The 16,741-nt window shown below is 36.7% G+C and overlaps 1 protein-coding gene across 1 annotated transcript; it reads left to right on the top strand.

The window, feature by feature from the left end:
* Positions 1-8,234: 8,234 nt before the first annotated feature.
* Positions 8,235-14,720, top strand: LOC130941677 (uncharacterized). Its single transcript, XM_057870242.1, has 6 exons — positions 8,235-8,532; positions 8,621-8,684; positions 10,686-10,878; positions 11,178-11,251; positions 12,723-12,878; positions 14,158-14,720. Exons 1-6 carry the CDS (start codon positions 8,340-8,342, stop codon positions 14,279-14,281), a joined length of 804 nt encoding a protein of 267 aa, XP_057726225.1. The 5' UTR covers positions 8,235-8,339; the 3' UTR covers positions 14,282-14,720.
* Positions 14,721-16,741: the final 2,021 nt, after the last annotated feature.

Below are 16,741 nucleotides of genomic sequence, written 5' to 3'. Positions count from 1 at the left end.
GTAGTAATTTTTTGTTTTTTCGAAAGGAGTTTACTCTGATTTGCTTGAAGAAAGGCAGCTACTATAATGTTTGAAAAATAATCCTTTAAAAGTCAATAAAGATAAATTAAAAAAAAAACGAAAACAAACTTTACCAAAATTATATTCTATGAAGTATGAATATTTCGCTGAGTTTTTATTTTGGACACAACATTCATCGACACTCTCATCCGACACGCGTGTCTGCTGTGTCCAAATGTGTCTTAATAAAAACTAAAAAACAAATCTTTTCCAGACACACTTGGACACACTTAAATACTATCACGTGTCAGTATGTCAAGTCTTATTCTTAACATATATTTTGAAATAAATTTAGAACTAGTATTGTCCTACGTGAGAGTGGGTGTTCCGAGGTATAGCTCGTCCTGTTAATGCTTGACCCAGCTTTCCCTGGAACAAGGGAGTGGAACGTCATCTTCTTGTGGGAAAGGCAGCATTGGACACCTGCAAAGGGATTCCAACACTCAAGTAAGTAAAGGTGTGAGATATTTAGAGTAGAGAATAGAATGAATTGCGTACCTGTGACCTAGTAGGTCGTTAGTATATATTGAGTTACTCTGAAATAGTTATTCGTATCTTTGTTGCTAGTTTTATGGAGTCTTTTGTTAATGCTCCGATATTTGAGGTTCTGATGGTTTGGTTGGAGAGATTCTGGGGGAAGTTACTTTATTGAGTGGGTTTCGATTTCGAGGTTGTTGGTGTGGGCCGAAAATGGGGTAACGGATCATAGCCCCCAAGGTCGACCTGTTTGGGATGCCAAGCTATAAACATGTTGAGCTTATTCGAATTATACCTCGGAATCGGGATTTGGTGGGAGTTCCCAAGCTCAATCATGTTTGTAGGAGTTATTCCAAAATGGGAGTACCTTGGTATTTTGGCGGTGATTTAGTATTTACTCGAAAATTGTATGTTTTAAAAAAATAGTTGGAAAGACACGTTTAGTTAATGCGCCTGGGGAATTGGAGCGGTTTCTCAACATCAATCTTGTGTGCTGTGTATTGATTGACGGTTTGGATGTTCATTTGGGTTTTTTGTTTTGAATTTGTAGTGGGTTAATGGGTAAGGTTGTGTTCTTTCGTTTTTCCGAGTCACAAGCTAGGATTTTGTGTTGGGATTTTTCGCTGAAGATGAGCAGACGAGGTTAGTGTTTCTCACTTTGTTTTATAGTTTGTTAGTTTTGTGTTGTTTTCTTTGTTGTGATGGGGAAAGGAAAAAATGCATCGATGAGGGATATCAGAGGTCAAAAGAAAAAGAAGGTTGTTTGACATGGTGATAAACTTATTGAAGAAGTCTTTGTTTGGGATCCCAGGGATCCTTTTGCATGGGTTGCTGAGTCGGTGACAAGATGGGCTTCTATCTTTGATGATGACAATAGTGTTTCTCAGTTAGGTCCAGTGTCGTCGTGGGTTAGGGATGGTTCGGGTATTAGGTTGAAATTTTTGCCTTGCAATGTTGCCGATCATGTGTATCATCGTGGTGATGGCTTTGAATTTTTCTTCATGTATAGTTGCATATTTGTCGAGCTTGGTGTCAAGTTTCCATTCTCTGAGTTTGAATGTGTGATTTTGATGCAGCTGAAATGTGCTTCTTCGCAATTACACCTAAACTCGTGGGCATTTATGAGGGCGTTTGAGATACTGATGGGTTGTCTTGATCCAGTGCCATTATTAAAGGTGTTTTTTGCCCTTTTTCAATGTAAGGGTGTGAAGAGGGGGTGTTGGTTGAATCTGGCTAGTGCTCTTGACCGTTCCATTTTTAGTCTGTATCAGTCTTCTTATAAATGCTTTAAGTCAATGTTTGTGAAAGTTGGTGTTGATGAGAATGAATTTCCCTGGTATATTGACGAAAGCTTGTTGGAAAAGTTTCCACTGTATGTATTGGGTTCCGAGGCCTAGGCAGATATTGGGGATGGAAAGGATGGAGTACGACAATGAGATGATCGTTGAATTTTTAGTAAATAATATTTCGTCTTCTAATTTACTATCTGTCGTTGAACTTCTTGAATTGGAGTCTGATAGGGAAGCTTTATCTGAGTATATAGGTAATAGATGACTAGATTTTTTAATTTGTCATTTTGTTGTAGGTTCCTATTTGATGTATATTTGTTATATTGCAGTTGCGAAGGCTCCGAAAGTAACTTCAAGTGGTTTACGAGCTTTCTTCTATACCGAAAACATTGAGAAGCAAGGTTCTAGTAGTCAGGCTAATGCGGAGAAGGGTGTAGAGGTAGATCAGCCGTCACCAGTTAAGAAGGTTAACTATAAAAGAAAAAGGGGAGAGGGTAGAAAGGAGAAGGGTGCCGAGGATAAGTTTGGTGGAAAGGTGGTTGATTTGGAACAAGTGAAAATGTTTACTGATAACCAGAGGAGTCTTCACATGTATAGAGGTGATGAAGATTTGACATCAGTTTGGAGTGAGCACTTCCCTTTTTCCATGGTGCCTGACGAGTACGGCCAGAATCCTTCTGATGTTAAGCTATTGCATGGGGTGGGTGACACTGGTGTTGCGCAATATCTTCAGGTACGTTTGTCTTTGCATCAGGTATAAACTTTTTGCGCTTTTGTTTTAAATGTTGTGCTATGTTGATTTGCTAGGTTATGGGTGCTTGGCTGATGTGCATTGGTCGGACTTAGGAGCTTAAGTGTGCTCGAGATTCGTTTAACAAGGCGGCTGTTGATCAACTGATATAGGAGAACTCGGAGAAGGGAAGGAAACTTCGTAATGCTCTGGACTTGGTGAATATGCTGGAGGAAAAGATAACTTCGGCGAATGGTGTTAAAAAGAAGCTTGAAGAGGAGAAGAGTGCCTTGGAGGCAAGGTTAGTGGTTCTTGCTGCTGAGAAGAAATAGTTAGAAGTTGAGAAAGAAAACCATGGCCTTGAAATGTTTGCCGCCGGTTTTGATAGGGCGGTGGAGCAAGCCAAGCTCTTGGCTTCTGAAGTAGACCTGTCTTCGATGGACCCTTGAAAAGTTGTTGTAGATGGTCAGATAGTGGACAATGAGGATGATGAGGATGAGGTGCAGGGTGAGAACCCGGATGCTCAGTGAATCGTTGTAATAGATTAGTGTTTATTTTCCTTGCGTTTTGGAACTGTTTGCTTATAGCAAAAACAAAATTGTGTAGTTATTTTGATTTGGAATTATGGGCTTATAGTACTTAGCCAAAAGTATTTGGTGATGTTAGAGTTTGATTACATGTTTAAAATACATGTTTGGTGTGTTGTATGATTTTCTTATATGAAAATTCTTTTTTGAATGCTCATCCTATGAGTTATTGATGTTTATTGATAGTACTTGACTGGATAGGGTAGAAAACGAAATGCATAGATGAGTTATATTTGTTGCATTGTAAAATTTTGACGATTGTAAATGTGCGGGGTGGTGTGCCTCATTAAAACCTTTCCAGCAAAACCCTTCTTAGGGATAAAATTTGGTAGTAGGAAAAAGAGTGCATTACCATGTCCGACTTATAGACTAACGGTAATACAGCTTTAAAGAAGGAATGTTCCAATTGTTTTGTAGGACAGTTCCATCAAGTATTTGAATTTTGTATGCTCCTTTGCCGATGACTTTGTATATTCGGAATGGTCCTTCCCAGTTGGTGCTTAGCTTGCCATGTCCTGGTGGTTTTCGTACATTTTCTATTTTTCTGAGAACGAGGTCACCCTCTAAGAATGTCCTCGGTTTGAGGTTCTTATTGTATTTTCGAGCTATAGCTCACTTTGTAGCGAGTTGTTGCAGTGTTGATTTATTTCGGTCCTCTTCGATGAGGTCAAGCTCGGTTCTTCTGTTTTGAATGTTGTCTCCCTCGTTGATGTTCTCGGTCATGGGAGATTGTAGTGAGATTTCAATTGGTAGCATGGCATCACATCCGTATACCATTCTGAAAGGAGTTTCTTTTATTGATGATTGTTCTGTTGTGTTATAGCTTCATAGTACTTCTGGGATGAGCTCGGCCCATTCTCCTTTGGAATCTTCGAGTTTCTCCCTGAGTCCCTGTAGAATAATCTTATTGCCAGCCTTAGCTAAGCTGTTAATTTGTGGATGTTCTACAGATGAGAATTGTTGAACTACGTTGAAGTTTTGTAAGAATGTTGTGAATTTTTTATCTATGAATTATCTACCATTATTAGTTATAATGGATTGAGGAATACCAAATTGACAGAGTGTGTTTTTCCATACAAAAGAAATCATTTTTTCAGAAATTATTTTTCCCAATGGTATTGCTTCATCCATTTTGTAAAATAGTTAATAGCAACAATTAAAAATTTAACCTAGCCAGGTGTAGGTGGGAAAGGTCTGAGGATGTCCATCCCCCACTTATTGAATGGCCAGCTTACCTCGAACGCGTGTAACTGTTCAGTTGGATTATGAATGACTGGTGTATGATGTTGGCAATGGTCACAATGTTTAACCTTATACATGTAGTCTTGTTGCAATGTTGACCAGTAGTAACCTGCTCGGAGGATCTTGGAGGCTAAGATTCGTCCTCCTATGTGCTTTCCACAAGGCCTTCGTGAATTTCATTCATTGCCAATTTAGCTTCTGCCATGTTCAGGCATTTTAGAAGAGGTCTTGTAAAACCTCGCTTGTATAGTTTGATGCCGAGTAGTGTGTAAAAACTGGCTCTTCGTTTGAATTTTCTTTTTGTTTTGGACGCTATCGGGTATATGACCTATTTGTAGGTAGTGTATGAAAGGTTGTCGCCAGTTTTCTTCCTGTTAGATACTCAAAATTGTTGTTAGCAAAACACTAGGTTCGTTAAGTGTTAGTTGAGATAATATAGATGTTTTAGTTTGACTTCTGGTTGTTGCTAATTTTAAAAGGATATATGCTCTATCATTTTGTTCCCGAGGTATATGGAAAATTTCAAATTTTTAGAAACCCTGGACAAGGTTATTAACAATAGCATTGTACTTTTCCAATAGTGGGTCTTTTACCTGGAAGTTACCTGTTACTTGCTGTACCATAAGTAAGGAATCACATTTGACGCGCAATTGTGTTATACCTATTGTGTGGGCTAGCTTCAGTCTTGCTATAAGTGTTTTATATTCTGCTTGATTATTGCTTGCATAGAAGGTGAATTGTAAGGACTATTCTAAAGTTGTGTCATGTTCATCCTCAAGCAGGATTCCTTCTCCTGATTCTTTGTTGTTTGAGGCTCCATCAACATATAGTGTCCATATGCTCTCTGTGAGATTAGATTCTTCTGAGGTGAGTTGTGCAATGAAATCGACCAGCACTTGAGATTTTATTGCTCCTCGGCTTTGGTACTACATATCGTACTCATATAGCTCAATCGACAATTTAATCAGTCTTCCAGCCAGCTCGGGCTTTGTCAGGATTTGTCGAAGGGGTTGTTCTGTTCTGACAATGATTGTATGATTCTGGAAGTAGTGTCGCAAATGCCTGGTCAATGTTACTAAGTCCAAGGTGAGCTTTTCTAGTTTTGGATATCTGACCTCGGTGTGTTGGAGGGATTCGCTGACAAAGTATATTGAATGTTGTTGTTTTCCTGTTTCTGTTACCAAGACAGAACTGATAGCATGGTTAGTAACAGATAAGTATAGATATAACGATTTACCAGGCTTTGGTGTTTGTAATATGGGCGGTTCTGATAGTATTGTCTTAAGCTCAGTGAATGCTTCCTCACACTCCTTGGTCCACTCAAATCTTGCTTGTTTTCTCAGTGTCCTGAAGAAGTGATGTGCTCGATGTGCTATACGAGGTAGAAATCTGGCCAGTGCTGTTAGCCGACCAGTTAGTTGTTAGACCTCTTTGACCGTCTTGGGGCTTCTCATGTTTAAGATTTCTTGACATTTTTCAGGGTTGGCTTCAATACCTCGGCAGGTGAGCATGAAGCTGAGGAATTTCCCTCCGCGCACTCTGAAAGCGCATTTTTTAGGATTGAGTTTCATGTTGTATGTGCTGAGTTGTTGGAAGATCTCTTTCAAATCATTTATGTGATTTGCAGCATTTAGTGTCTTTGCTACCATGTCATCAACATAGACTTCTATGTTTCGGCCAATTTGATTTGAAAAGATTTTGTCCATCAGTCTTTGATATGTTGCACCTGCATTTTTGAGTCCGAAGGGCATGACCTTATAACAGAAATTACCATTGTCAGTGATAAAAGCAGTCTTATCTTGGTCAGCTGAATACATTAGTATTTGGTTGTAACCAGAATAGGCACCCATAAAACTTAAACATTGGAAACCGGAGGAACTATCAACAAGTTTAATGCATGGGAAGGGGTATGCGTCCTTTGGACAAGCCTTATTAAGGTCTATGTAGTCTACACACATCCTCTACTTACCGTTGTTTTTTCTTACCATTACCACGTTGGCTAGCCAGGTGGAGTATCTGAGCTCTCTTATGAACCTGGCATTGATGAGCTTTTCAGTTTCTTCTAAGGAGGCTGCCTTTTTATCTGTGCCGAGGTGTCTTTTCTTCTGGGCTATAGGTCGGATAGATGGATTGATTGCTAATTTGTGACAAATTACGTTGGGATCTATCCCTGGCATGTCAGCTGGGGTCCACGCGAATAGATCAAGGTTTCGCCTCAATAGCTTGGTCAGTTGTTCTCGTTCCTCGTTATTCAGTGTGTTACCGAGGTATGTATATTTGCCCTCCTCTACTGTTAGTTAGACCTTTCTGAGGTCGTCTGTTGGTATCAGTCGTTCTTGGTGATTGGTCCGAGGGTCTAGGTCAGCTAACGGGGGTAATTGTTCTGAGTTGTATACTGCTTGGACATACTATTGCTTGGGTCGTCCTGAGTATTTGTTTTTCAAGCTGGCGTTATAGCACTGCCTAACTTCTTTTTGGTCTCCATGGATTGATACGACTTTGTTATCCTGCTAGAAAAACTTGACATACAAATGCACAGTGAAAATAATAGCATTGAATGCATTCAAAGAGGGTCTGCCTAGAATTATGTTGTAAGGACTTTTGCAATCAACTACTAGGTATTGTATATCCATAGTTTTGCAGTCAGGATAGTTTCTGAGTATGGTCTGTAACCGGATATATCCTCAGATAGAAACTCGCTCACCTGAGAAACCTACCAATTCTCCGGATGATGGTTGTAGGGCTTTTTCACTTAGCTTCATCTTCTAAAACGTTGAGTAGAATAGTACGTCTGCGCTACTCCCCGGATCCATCAGGATTTTCTTTACCAATGGCTCTCCAACCTGCGCAAAGATAACAACGGGATCGTCGAGATTGCGTTGGTTGCCTTATAGTCGTTAGGTATCCCCGGTTTGTATGGGTTGATAGGTTGAGATGAGGTTGATGCCGTCATGGTCATCATAGCTCGGTAGGATCTCTTTTTGGCCGAGTTTGTACATCCTTCTCCTGTAAAACCACAAGAAATGCAATTTTTTATTCTGCGAGGTGGATTAATATCACCATCTACCTTTTTTCCTTTATCTCGGGGATTGTCAGTCATTTTGGGTTGTTGGCTAAGGTCTTCTGTGTTTTGCTTTTGTCCTCGGCTTTCGATATATTTGTCCAGTAGGTCTTGGCAGGCTAGCTTTTCGAGGAGATCTTTTGCTATTACAAATCATCTGTGGTATGTTCGTACTTCTAATGGAAAGTGCAGTATTTGAATTTGTCTACATATCGTTGGTCTTGGTATGTGCTAGCCCTGTTCGGAGACTTGGTGAGTTTTGAATGCAGGATGTCTTTGATGATGTCTTCTCTTTTGGATCTGAGAGGTATAACGTGTGTAGAGTAAATGACATACCTGAGGGAGCCTGGGGTTCCCTTTTATATAGGTGATGGTGATTATCTTATCTTATCTTATTCGGTTAAGATAGAAGAGGTATTTGAGTTTGATTGTTGGTTAGGAGCGCTAGTGGACCGGTTTCAGGCCTTCTAGAAGAGCGATGTGATTCGGACCCGGATAATCGGATTCGGTGATCATTCCGGACGTGGGATTTATGGACTGGATCCATAACACAGCCTAAACAAGATTATTTTAATATTAATATATCAATATATAGATAATTATGAATTTATTTATAATTTTATATATTATTTTATTATAATTGAATTATTTCAAATAAACTAGTTGAACTTCTAAATTAATAAACTAATAATAAAAATAATTTGATCACCAATTCGGTTTTCAAAACCTTACATAGTAGATCATTTGATTTGAATGACCGAACGATTGGATTGTTGGTCCGGTTCTTAGAAAAATTGGTTTAGTCGAATAAATTTTGTTTTACTTCGTGTTTGGATTTAAAAATATTCAAATTACACTGGTTTGAACTTTGTAAGTAAGATTAAGTCTGACTGATGTCATCCCTTAGATTCTGCTTCACTTCTCTTACAATATGCTCTCCCCGCACTCTCTTGGCCATTCCCCCTCAAAGGATCAACACCTTTTGTTGCTGCGCGAAACCCTCTAGGCAAAATGACTTCATTTCTGAGGCCAATACCCTTCAATCTTCTCCTCCTTCTGCTTCGCCAAAACATTCTCCTTTTTTTGGTAACCGTTTTCCTTTTTAATTTCAATTATATATTCAAGTTGAAATATGTGGGAACTCAGTTGCATAATATTGTGCCTTTGTTTTCAGGAATGGATGATACTTTGGTGAGCTATCTGTGTGGCAAGAAGAAGGCAACAGACCTTGCTCACATGTATGTCGAATGTTGTTCTTTTATCATTGGGGTCCACGGGTTAGGTTCAATATTTTCTAATGGAATAATTGTCCGCAAAAAATCCTTTAGGGAGCTAACTTGGTGATTTGCATCATTTCATTTATATGTTAATGGTATTTACGAATATGTTTCAATCATATCCGTTCTTTTGATGAACAATGGGGAAAATAACCATTTTTGCTAATGTGATATTACGAGTGAATGAATTTATATGTTAATGGGGATGCGGGGTATGCAATTTAATCAATCAGTATAGTCCCTCTCTCCCTCAGAAGTCAGAATCCGTTACTAGTCAATAAATTGGAGTTCATGTATCAACAGATTTTTTTCTTCCATTTGATCTAATTTCAATAATTCTCTTAGCTGCTTTCATAGGTGCAATTGTTGTGGCTTGCCAGTAAGAGATTTTCAAACTTGCAAAAAAGAATTCTTTTATTTTTCTTCAGTTATTTCGATTTAATTCTTAATAAATGTAAAAAAAGTGTTTATGTAGAAAATAATATTTTGGGTAAAGTATACTTTTTGTTCCTGAAGTTTAGTAAAAGTTTCAAAAATATCCCTAAGTTTTATTTTGTTTCAATTTTGTCTAAGAAACTTTCAATTTGCATCAAATATACTCTCAAGGGCTAAATTTTCAAAAAATTTAAGACCAATTTAACAATAATGTATGAAAATTATGCTTGATTTGCTTGTGTTGATGGTTATTCTTATGAAATTGTTGTTGAATTGGTCTTAAATTTTTTGAAAAATTAGCCGTCAAAGGTATATTTGATGCAAATCGAAAAATTTTGGGATAAAATTTAAACAAAATAAAACTTAGTATTTTTAAAATTTTTGTCAAACTTTAGGGACAAAAAATATACTTTACCCTAATATTTTTTGTGTCCTTAGATGGTGAAGGGAAACACATTTTTCTAATTCTTGTTCCTGTCCCCACTAACCAAGTGCATACTAAGGGAGCTAATATGTTTTTCTATAATTAAAAGTCGATATTGTATCTTAAATTTTATAAATTCCTCCGATTGCTCTGCTTATTGATTAAGGAAAAAACTGCACTTATGTGTTTGCCTTTTAGGTATTCAATTTTTAGTTGATATTGTTTCTTTTAAGAAAATGGTGAGTCTAAAAGTCTCAACTTTTAATATATGGGGAATACATATTGATACTCCTAATTTTGATAATGCCACTCCTTTTTTTATAAATTAATGCAAACATACAATACAAGAAAATCATGTATGGAGTGGAGTGACATTATTTAAATTAGTAATGGTAATATCATCACCCAATATATGCTGTATTGATTTCTCTCTCATACCATATCAGCTCTATTTGAATTTTGCAATAAAAAGAATTATGCAAATGTGCAAAACCATGACTTTTTTATTTCAATGTAATAGATATGCAGACTTTTTATTGGTTGGTACTGGTTATTTGTGTGAGAGTTGTGCTTTGTTGAGAGCCATGGTGTACGAGGAAATAAAGAGCTAAGACTAAGTGCAAATTGGAAATATGAAATTGATTGCTAGGGACTTGGGTATTATGGGGTGCCCAAAGTCCCAAGTCAGGTAGTATAGGATGGTTGATGTTATATTTGAAGAGAGTGGTTCTTCTCTCTTAATAGCTTGCCTTTAAGGTGTGGTTTCCCACTTTCCTTAGATACTTAACATTGATAAAATGAGAAAACTTGTGCACTACAAGTGAAGCAAACCATTTATATTTTATAGCGTATGAAGTAGAACAAGTTTCTAGCTAACGAACTAATCTACTAATATCTCTAATATGCTTGAAGTTGATCAAATGCTCCACTTGCATAAACTAATCTAATAATTTCCAGAAGCATTCTATTTATTCCACTTTTGAGTGCTACTGTTATTTAGCTTATAGTGGAGCATCCTATTGTACTGTTTTCACTTTGCAACTTGCAACCCTATGGCATAAATTTTGTTACTTCTGCTACTTACCATTCATTCTTCGTTCCAGGGTATGGAAACATGTTGTCCAGAAGGGAGACACAGTCCTAGATGCCACTTGCGGCAACGGCTTTGACACCTTGGCAATGCTCAACTTGGTTGCTGATGATTCTCGAAAAGGTTATGTATATGCATTGGATATTCAGAAAGACGCTTTAGATAGTACTTCTATCTTGCTTGAAGAATCACTAAATCTGGATGAGGTGAGAACTGAAAATAAGTATAAAGTATTTTCAGCTCTGGTATAAATAAGTTGGCTATATTTCATCCAAAAAAAAAAAGAGGCTATATATTATACAGACAAATTTGTCCAGATAACATTTGGTGCTGCTTCAAATTATTCGGTCTCAGTTTTATGTGCTTTTCTTTTATTATTATATTTGAAATTCTTTTGTAGGGTATGACTGTATGTTATTTAAGTATTTAATACTTTTAATTTCAATGTAATTAATTTAGCAAAAATTATTATCTAACTATGTAACTAATTGCAAAATATATGCAGAGACAACTTGTCAAGCTAGTCAACATCTGTCATAGTAAAATGGAAGAAGTGGTTCCAAGGAATGCCTTGGTTAGGTACTCACTTTCCCTAAACTCAATTCCTATGTTCACATTTTGTGTTTAGAAACTAATGGTTCTAAACAGTTGATGTAATTGAATTAGTTTAATTGTAATCACCAAAATCTAAAATACTTCATTCAATAGGTTGTGTTTGTGAAATGAATTCCTAGTTACTCTGCAAATCTTTTGCTTCTTTTTCTACGCCACCAAACCAGCACCTCACATACACACACTAAATTTTAGCCTTAGGTCCAAGTTGGTCTCATTTGAATGAATCCTATCTCAAAATCTATCTCAAAATTTGAACACAACGAAATATATAAAGATTTTTTCGATCATACTATTTCCACAAGCATTTTTGGATGGTAGAGTCTATGGTGGCTTTCAATAAATATGGTGGCTATGGTAGATTTACAATTTTGGCAACATTTAGAAAGTGCTATTAAAATTAAAGTAATACTCTTCAAATATTTGAAAACACTTTTTAGTTTGAAACTTAAAAGTAAAAAATGTTGCAAAAATATAAAAAGCATGACGTTAATTTTAGCAACATTTTTAAAGGGTTGCCAAAGTTGTATAGCTACCATAGCTACCATAATGATAGCCATCATAGCATGCACTTTCTCAGATTTGGGTTGGTAAATGAAGAAGCTATGTCAACCATTGAATCTTAATCTATTCAAAGTGTTCTACTGTCACTTTGCAAATGCTAGTATTTGAAAAGCCTCATGCTATTTAACCAATATATTATACATAGGTTTCCTTCATCAATAACTATTATGATAGTCACTGTATCAAGTATTTTTTCAAATCCAATCCAAGTATTGTACTTTTGTTACTTTTAGTATTCCTAACTTCAGCATTGAAGAGGAGAGACAAATAAAATAATATAAACAGATATATTTGTTTTCTTTATGATGATATGGTCTCACTAATTGTGAAAGAAAGGGGGATAGTTTTGACAAAGTTGCTCTGCCACCAATGAAGTGGTGATCCTAATGGTGGTGGGTTGAGATAAGGAACTGATGAATAGTATTATAAGAAAAAAGATATTAAAAAAAGGGCACCATGAGGGGTCTAATGGTGTGGGATTTAAGTTGTATGCATAAGATCCGAGGTTCAAATCTCATTACTGTCATTGTATCCAAAAGGGAGAGAGGAAAGGGAAAAAAAGATAAGAAGGAAGGATGTGTGGTTCTTTGCTTTCTGCGTTCCACTCTGACGTCATATGAGTAAAACTAAACCTTTTATTATAGGATCGGATGGCCTAAGATTGTATGTTAAATTAGTATTTTCTCATATTTCCATGAGATGTGAAAGGAACTTTTGGTTTATCAGTGTTATGTTCTTGAACTGAATATTATTAATGTGTAATCTTGAATATCAAGTCCACTTATGTACTTACCATGTTTTAGAAGCACTTATCATGGTGGTCACTTTTAAAGCTGTGAGCTCTATCTTAATGTGCCACAATACTTCCTTTTAGGCTTGTTGCCTTCAACTTGGGTTATCTTCCTGGTGGCAAAAAAGAAATAATAACAAGGCCAGAAACAACTTTTCTGGCACTGGAAGCTGCAGAGAGAATTCTAATGCCAGGAGGGCTTATCAGTATTGTGGTTTATGTTGGGCACCCTGGTGGACGGTAATATTCCTGTCTCTATAGTTTGTTTCCATGTTGAATTTGTTTGTAACGCACGATATGCTAATTTGGCATCAATATCTTAACTGTATCTGTCTATCTGAAGCATGATTCGCCTCGGCGAAGTCTTAAACATTTCAATAACCAATAGTTAAGTTATTTTGAAGTAATTAAGTTCAATTAATGTTTGACAAGTGCAGCCATCTGCTCTGCTTCCTCAAAAAATTTCAGTAGTGATTTTGACTAGATAATCCTTTTATAAATTCTCTTTTTAGTCTCATCCACTGTTCATTACCTTAGATTGCAAAAGTAACCATGAACATGTATTTTTTAGCACCGGGCTTTGAAGTTTCAATACCTTGTGGGATTAATTCAGTTTCATTGGGTCAACAATTTGGTTTTTGGATTTTCTTAGTGCTTTTGCCACTCTACTATAGGTAGCAGTGGGACTGTTATGGGTTCTGCTCGGTACATACTGTATACTGCAAACTTGCAGGTCGCGTTCGCATGTGATGGCTGGCGAGGTTCTTTCGGTACCTAATGATGGAACCTCGGAAACTCATCAGCCAACGAGTGTCCTTACTCTAATGGTCTGCTTAAGAGATAGTAGTGGGAACTCTTGAATTTTCCAACTATTCAATGCCTTAGCTTAAAAATCTTACTATTTTTGTTAAACATTTCCTACTCTCGGTTTTCTTAACTAGTATTCTTAGAAAATTAGAGTATTGATTAACAAAACTCTTAAATAATTCTTGTATGAAAAAAAAAATTACATGAACAACATATGTTGCTTGGCCTTAAACAATGCTTATTCGCCCTTTAGTCATTACCATCGCTTCGCTTCTCATTATTTGGTTCTCCTCTCTTTACATGTTATTCCTTCGTTCCCAAAACAGTATTTTTCACTTTGTAAATTCTTTGAAAAATTAATATATTTTGACAATGCTTTTAGGAGAAGGCAATAGTTTTTTTTTTTTTTTGGGAAAGAGAGGAAATAGTTATTGTTCTTTCTGCAATAAGGAGAATGCTCATTCATCTATAACATGGACTTATATGTATAATATATTCAGAAAGAGAGCCTTGGAGCAACAAATAAGTTGTCTCCGTGTGACCTTAAAGTCACATGTTCATGCAGTGGAAACAATCATGGATGTGACCTTTCTGTGAGTAACGCAGGATACTTGTGCACTAGGCTGCCGCTTTTATTATATGTATATTGTATAACATATTACGTAACTAACAGACATACTTTTCACAAACACTGATGTTTTTATATGTGCAGGGAGGAATTGGAGGCTGTTGAAACTTTTGCTGCGAGAATGCCTGTTGAGAATTGGATCTGCTGCAAGCTCCGAATGGTAAACCGACCGTGTGCTCCTGTACCAATTTTTTTATTCCGAAGATAATTTGAATATCTCGTGATTTCTTGAAAGGTTCAGTCATGGACATTTATTTGAGTATTGCTGTATAAACACTCAAGTTTGACCGTCAAAACTGTTGGATTTTTAGTTTAGTTTTCAACTTCAAGTTTTCAAAAAAATAATAAAATAAAAGAATAAAAAATGACAGACAAAGTAAAGAAATACAATTGGATCTCGAAAAAGCCGAGGTCACACCCTCACAGGCGGTCACAGACTCGGGATCTGCACCATGGAAAGCACTTGGGTTCTATGGACGCACATGAGGGTAATAGATAGAATATCATGTACCTATTATTCTTTAGGAAGTATTTATTAGTAGTTAACTAAGAGAAATAGGACTTTTATTATTGTTGATGTTGTTGTTTTTCTTTTCATTATTATTATTATTATTATTATTATTATTATTATGTCCCGAGAGGAAACAACTGAGAGTTTTATTGAACCTATTTCGTATTAACTCTACTATTATAATTAACATTTTTTTAGCACTATTATAATCAACATTTTCTAAGAAAAAATGCGTGACAATATTTAAACCGAAAGTCGAACATGACTTAAGCTTCTTGGATTGAATAGATAAGAAGTTACAGGTATACACTGGGTGTTGACTTCAATTTTGGTGTGAAACCTAGTTGTGAGAACTGAACTGATCAATGAACCAGTAAGATGATTGGTTCATTGATTTAATATTTGATTGGGGTTCAACCGATTTAATTAAATATTAAATAAAATTATTAAAAATTTAATATATAATTTTAAATATTTAAATTAAATAATTTATAAACTAATAAAATTAAAAATTTCTCAATTTCACATAATAAATTATACATAATTTATCAATAAAAATTCATAAACAATTTTAAACATCAAAATTTATAACTAAAATAGATTAAAATGCACCTAAATAACACATAATATTCTACCAACAAAAAAAATTCAACAATCAAGTTTTCAACTTAACAAAAGTGCTAATTATCAATACTAAAAAAATCAATAACAATTCCCATAATGAGACAACATCATTTCAATACCATAATTAGAAAATCAGTAATAAATCCAGGCAACAATTCTCATAATTCTGATTTCTAAATCAAAATATACATCAACAACAAAAATTAAATTGAATCTATAGTTGGTAGCAACTCAAAAAGCACTATAAGATTGATGCATCTTGAAACCAACAAATACTGTAATGGCTTTATAGATCTTCCAAGCCACTGGGCAAGGTCATCAAATTTGGCATAGGTACAAAATGTAGAACATTTACCTCAAATTGGAATGTTGATCATTTTCTCCCTCTGATAATTTTAGCTTGTCATAATTATCAACTACCAAAGTATCTAACATAGAAAAATGTTCAATATCACAGCAAATAAAATTATTCCAAGTCACAGTAAACAAAATTCAAAATGACGACGAGAGATGGCTAAACATCAGGATCAACTGTCCCATCTGGTCGAGTCAGAATCTAAACATCAGGATCTGACTCGGGACGGCCGACCTCAGATTCAGGAGTTGGAGAAATCGGGGCATTAGAAGCTTTGGCGGATGGCGCACGAGAAGGGTCTACATCGTCATCATCTTCATCCGGGGCTGGGACGATCTTCCCATTTTCCACAATATTGTCCAAACTGAAGAGAAATAGGTCGAGCTCGGGAGCAAGAACTCGGACCTGAGCCTTCAAATTCTCATAGGCAGAAGTCACACTGCCCACAAGATGGCCCTGGAGCTCGGTATAATCAGCTTGAGCAGATTTCAAACTCTCCTTGAGCTCCATCATCTCACCATAAGTCCGGATATAGCCCTCCTTATGCTTCTGCGCCATCTCCTCAGCCAGATTTGCAGAAGCCACCGCAGCAATAGCCCGAGCCTTTTCATTTTCTAAATCCTTCTCTAGCTTTGCAACCTTTACCTTAAGTTCCTCCTTCAAACCTTTGATCCTATCATACTCCAACTTGGCCTCCTCCATAAAAGCCTTCGTCGCATGAACAGGAACATCCTGGGCAGTTCCGAATAAGGCTGCTCCCATGTGTTCCATCTTAATGCTACTTCGGGTAATGAAGTCCAGATGACAAAGAATGGATACATCATCCGTAGGAATAATACCATAAGGAGCAATTTGATGATCAACAAACCCCACATCATCAAAATCAGAGGCATCCAAATTAAAGGGTTCAACAGCTTTCTGTCTCTTTGGTGGAGGGCCAGCAGTGGGAGAAGAAGTAGCACCAGAAGTTGATCGGGGAGGATCAGCCAAATAAACCTTAGGAGTCGGCATAACCTTCCTCGGCCCAGGACCGTCGGAGGTCGGTCTCTTAGGGGGAACTTGAGAAGAACTTTCCCCCGCAGTCCGGGCCGAGATGTTTTGAGTCGCGGTCGCTTTCCTCGCCTTCTTAAAGGCCTTCATGGAATCATTATTCTTTACCATCTCTGAAAAACACAGCA

The sequence above is a fragment of the Arachis stenosperma genome, chromosome 7 (genome assembly GCF_014773155.1).
Source record: "Arachis stenosperma cultivar V10309 chromosome 7, arast.V10309.gnm1.PFL2, whole genome shotgun sequence".
Taxonomy (NCBI): Eukaryota; Viridiplantae; Streptophyta; class Magnoliopsida; order Fabales; family Fabaceae; genus Arachis; species Arachis stenosperma.
Note: the sequence above shows the minus strand (reverse complement) of the source record. Positions and strands in the feature narration are given on the sequence as shown.

What these genes read in the sequence shown, in the direction of transcription:
- LOC130941677 (XM_057870242.1), top strand. Translation starts at nt 8,340, where the DNA reads ATGTCATCCCTTAGATTCTGCTTCACTTCTCTTACAATATGCTCTCCC. An exon ending in AATCACTAAATCTGGATGAG is followed by an intron (nt 10,879 to 11,177) that starts GTGAGAACTGAA and finishes AAATATATGCAG; the next exon opens with AGACAACTTGTCAAGCTAGT. An exon ending in GTTGGGCACCCTGGTGGACG is followed by an intron (nt 12,879 to 14,157) that starts GTAATATTCCTG and finishes TTATATGTGCAG; the next exon opens with GGAGGAATTGGAGGCTGTTG.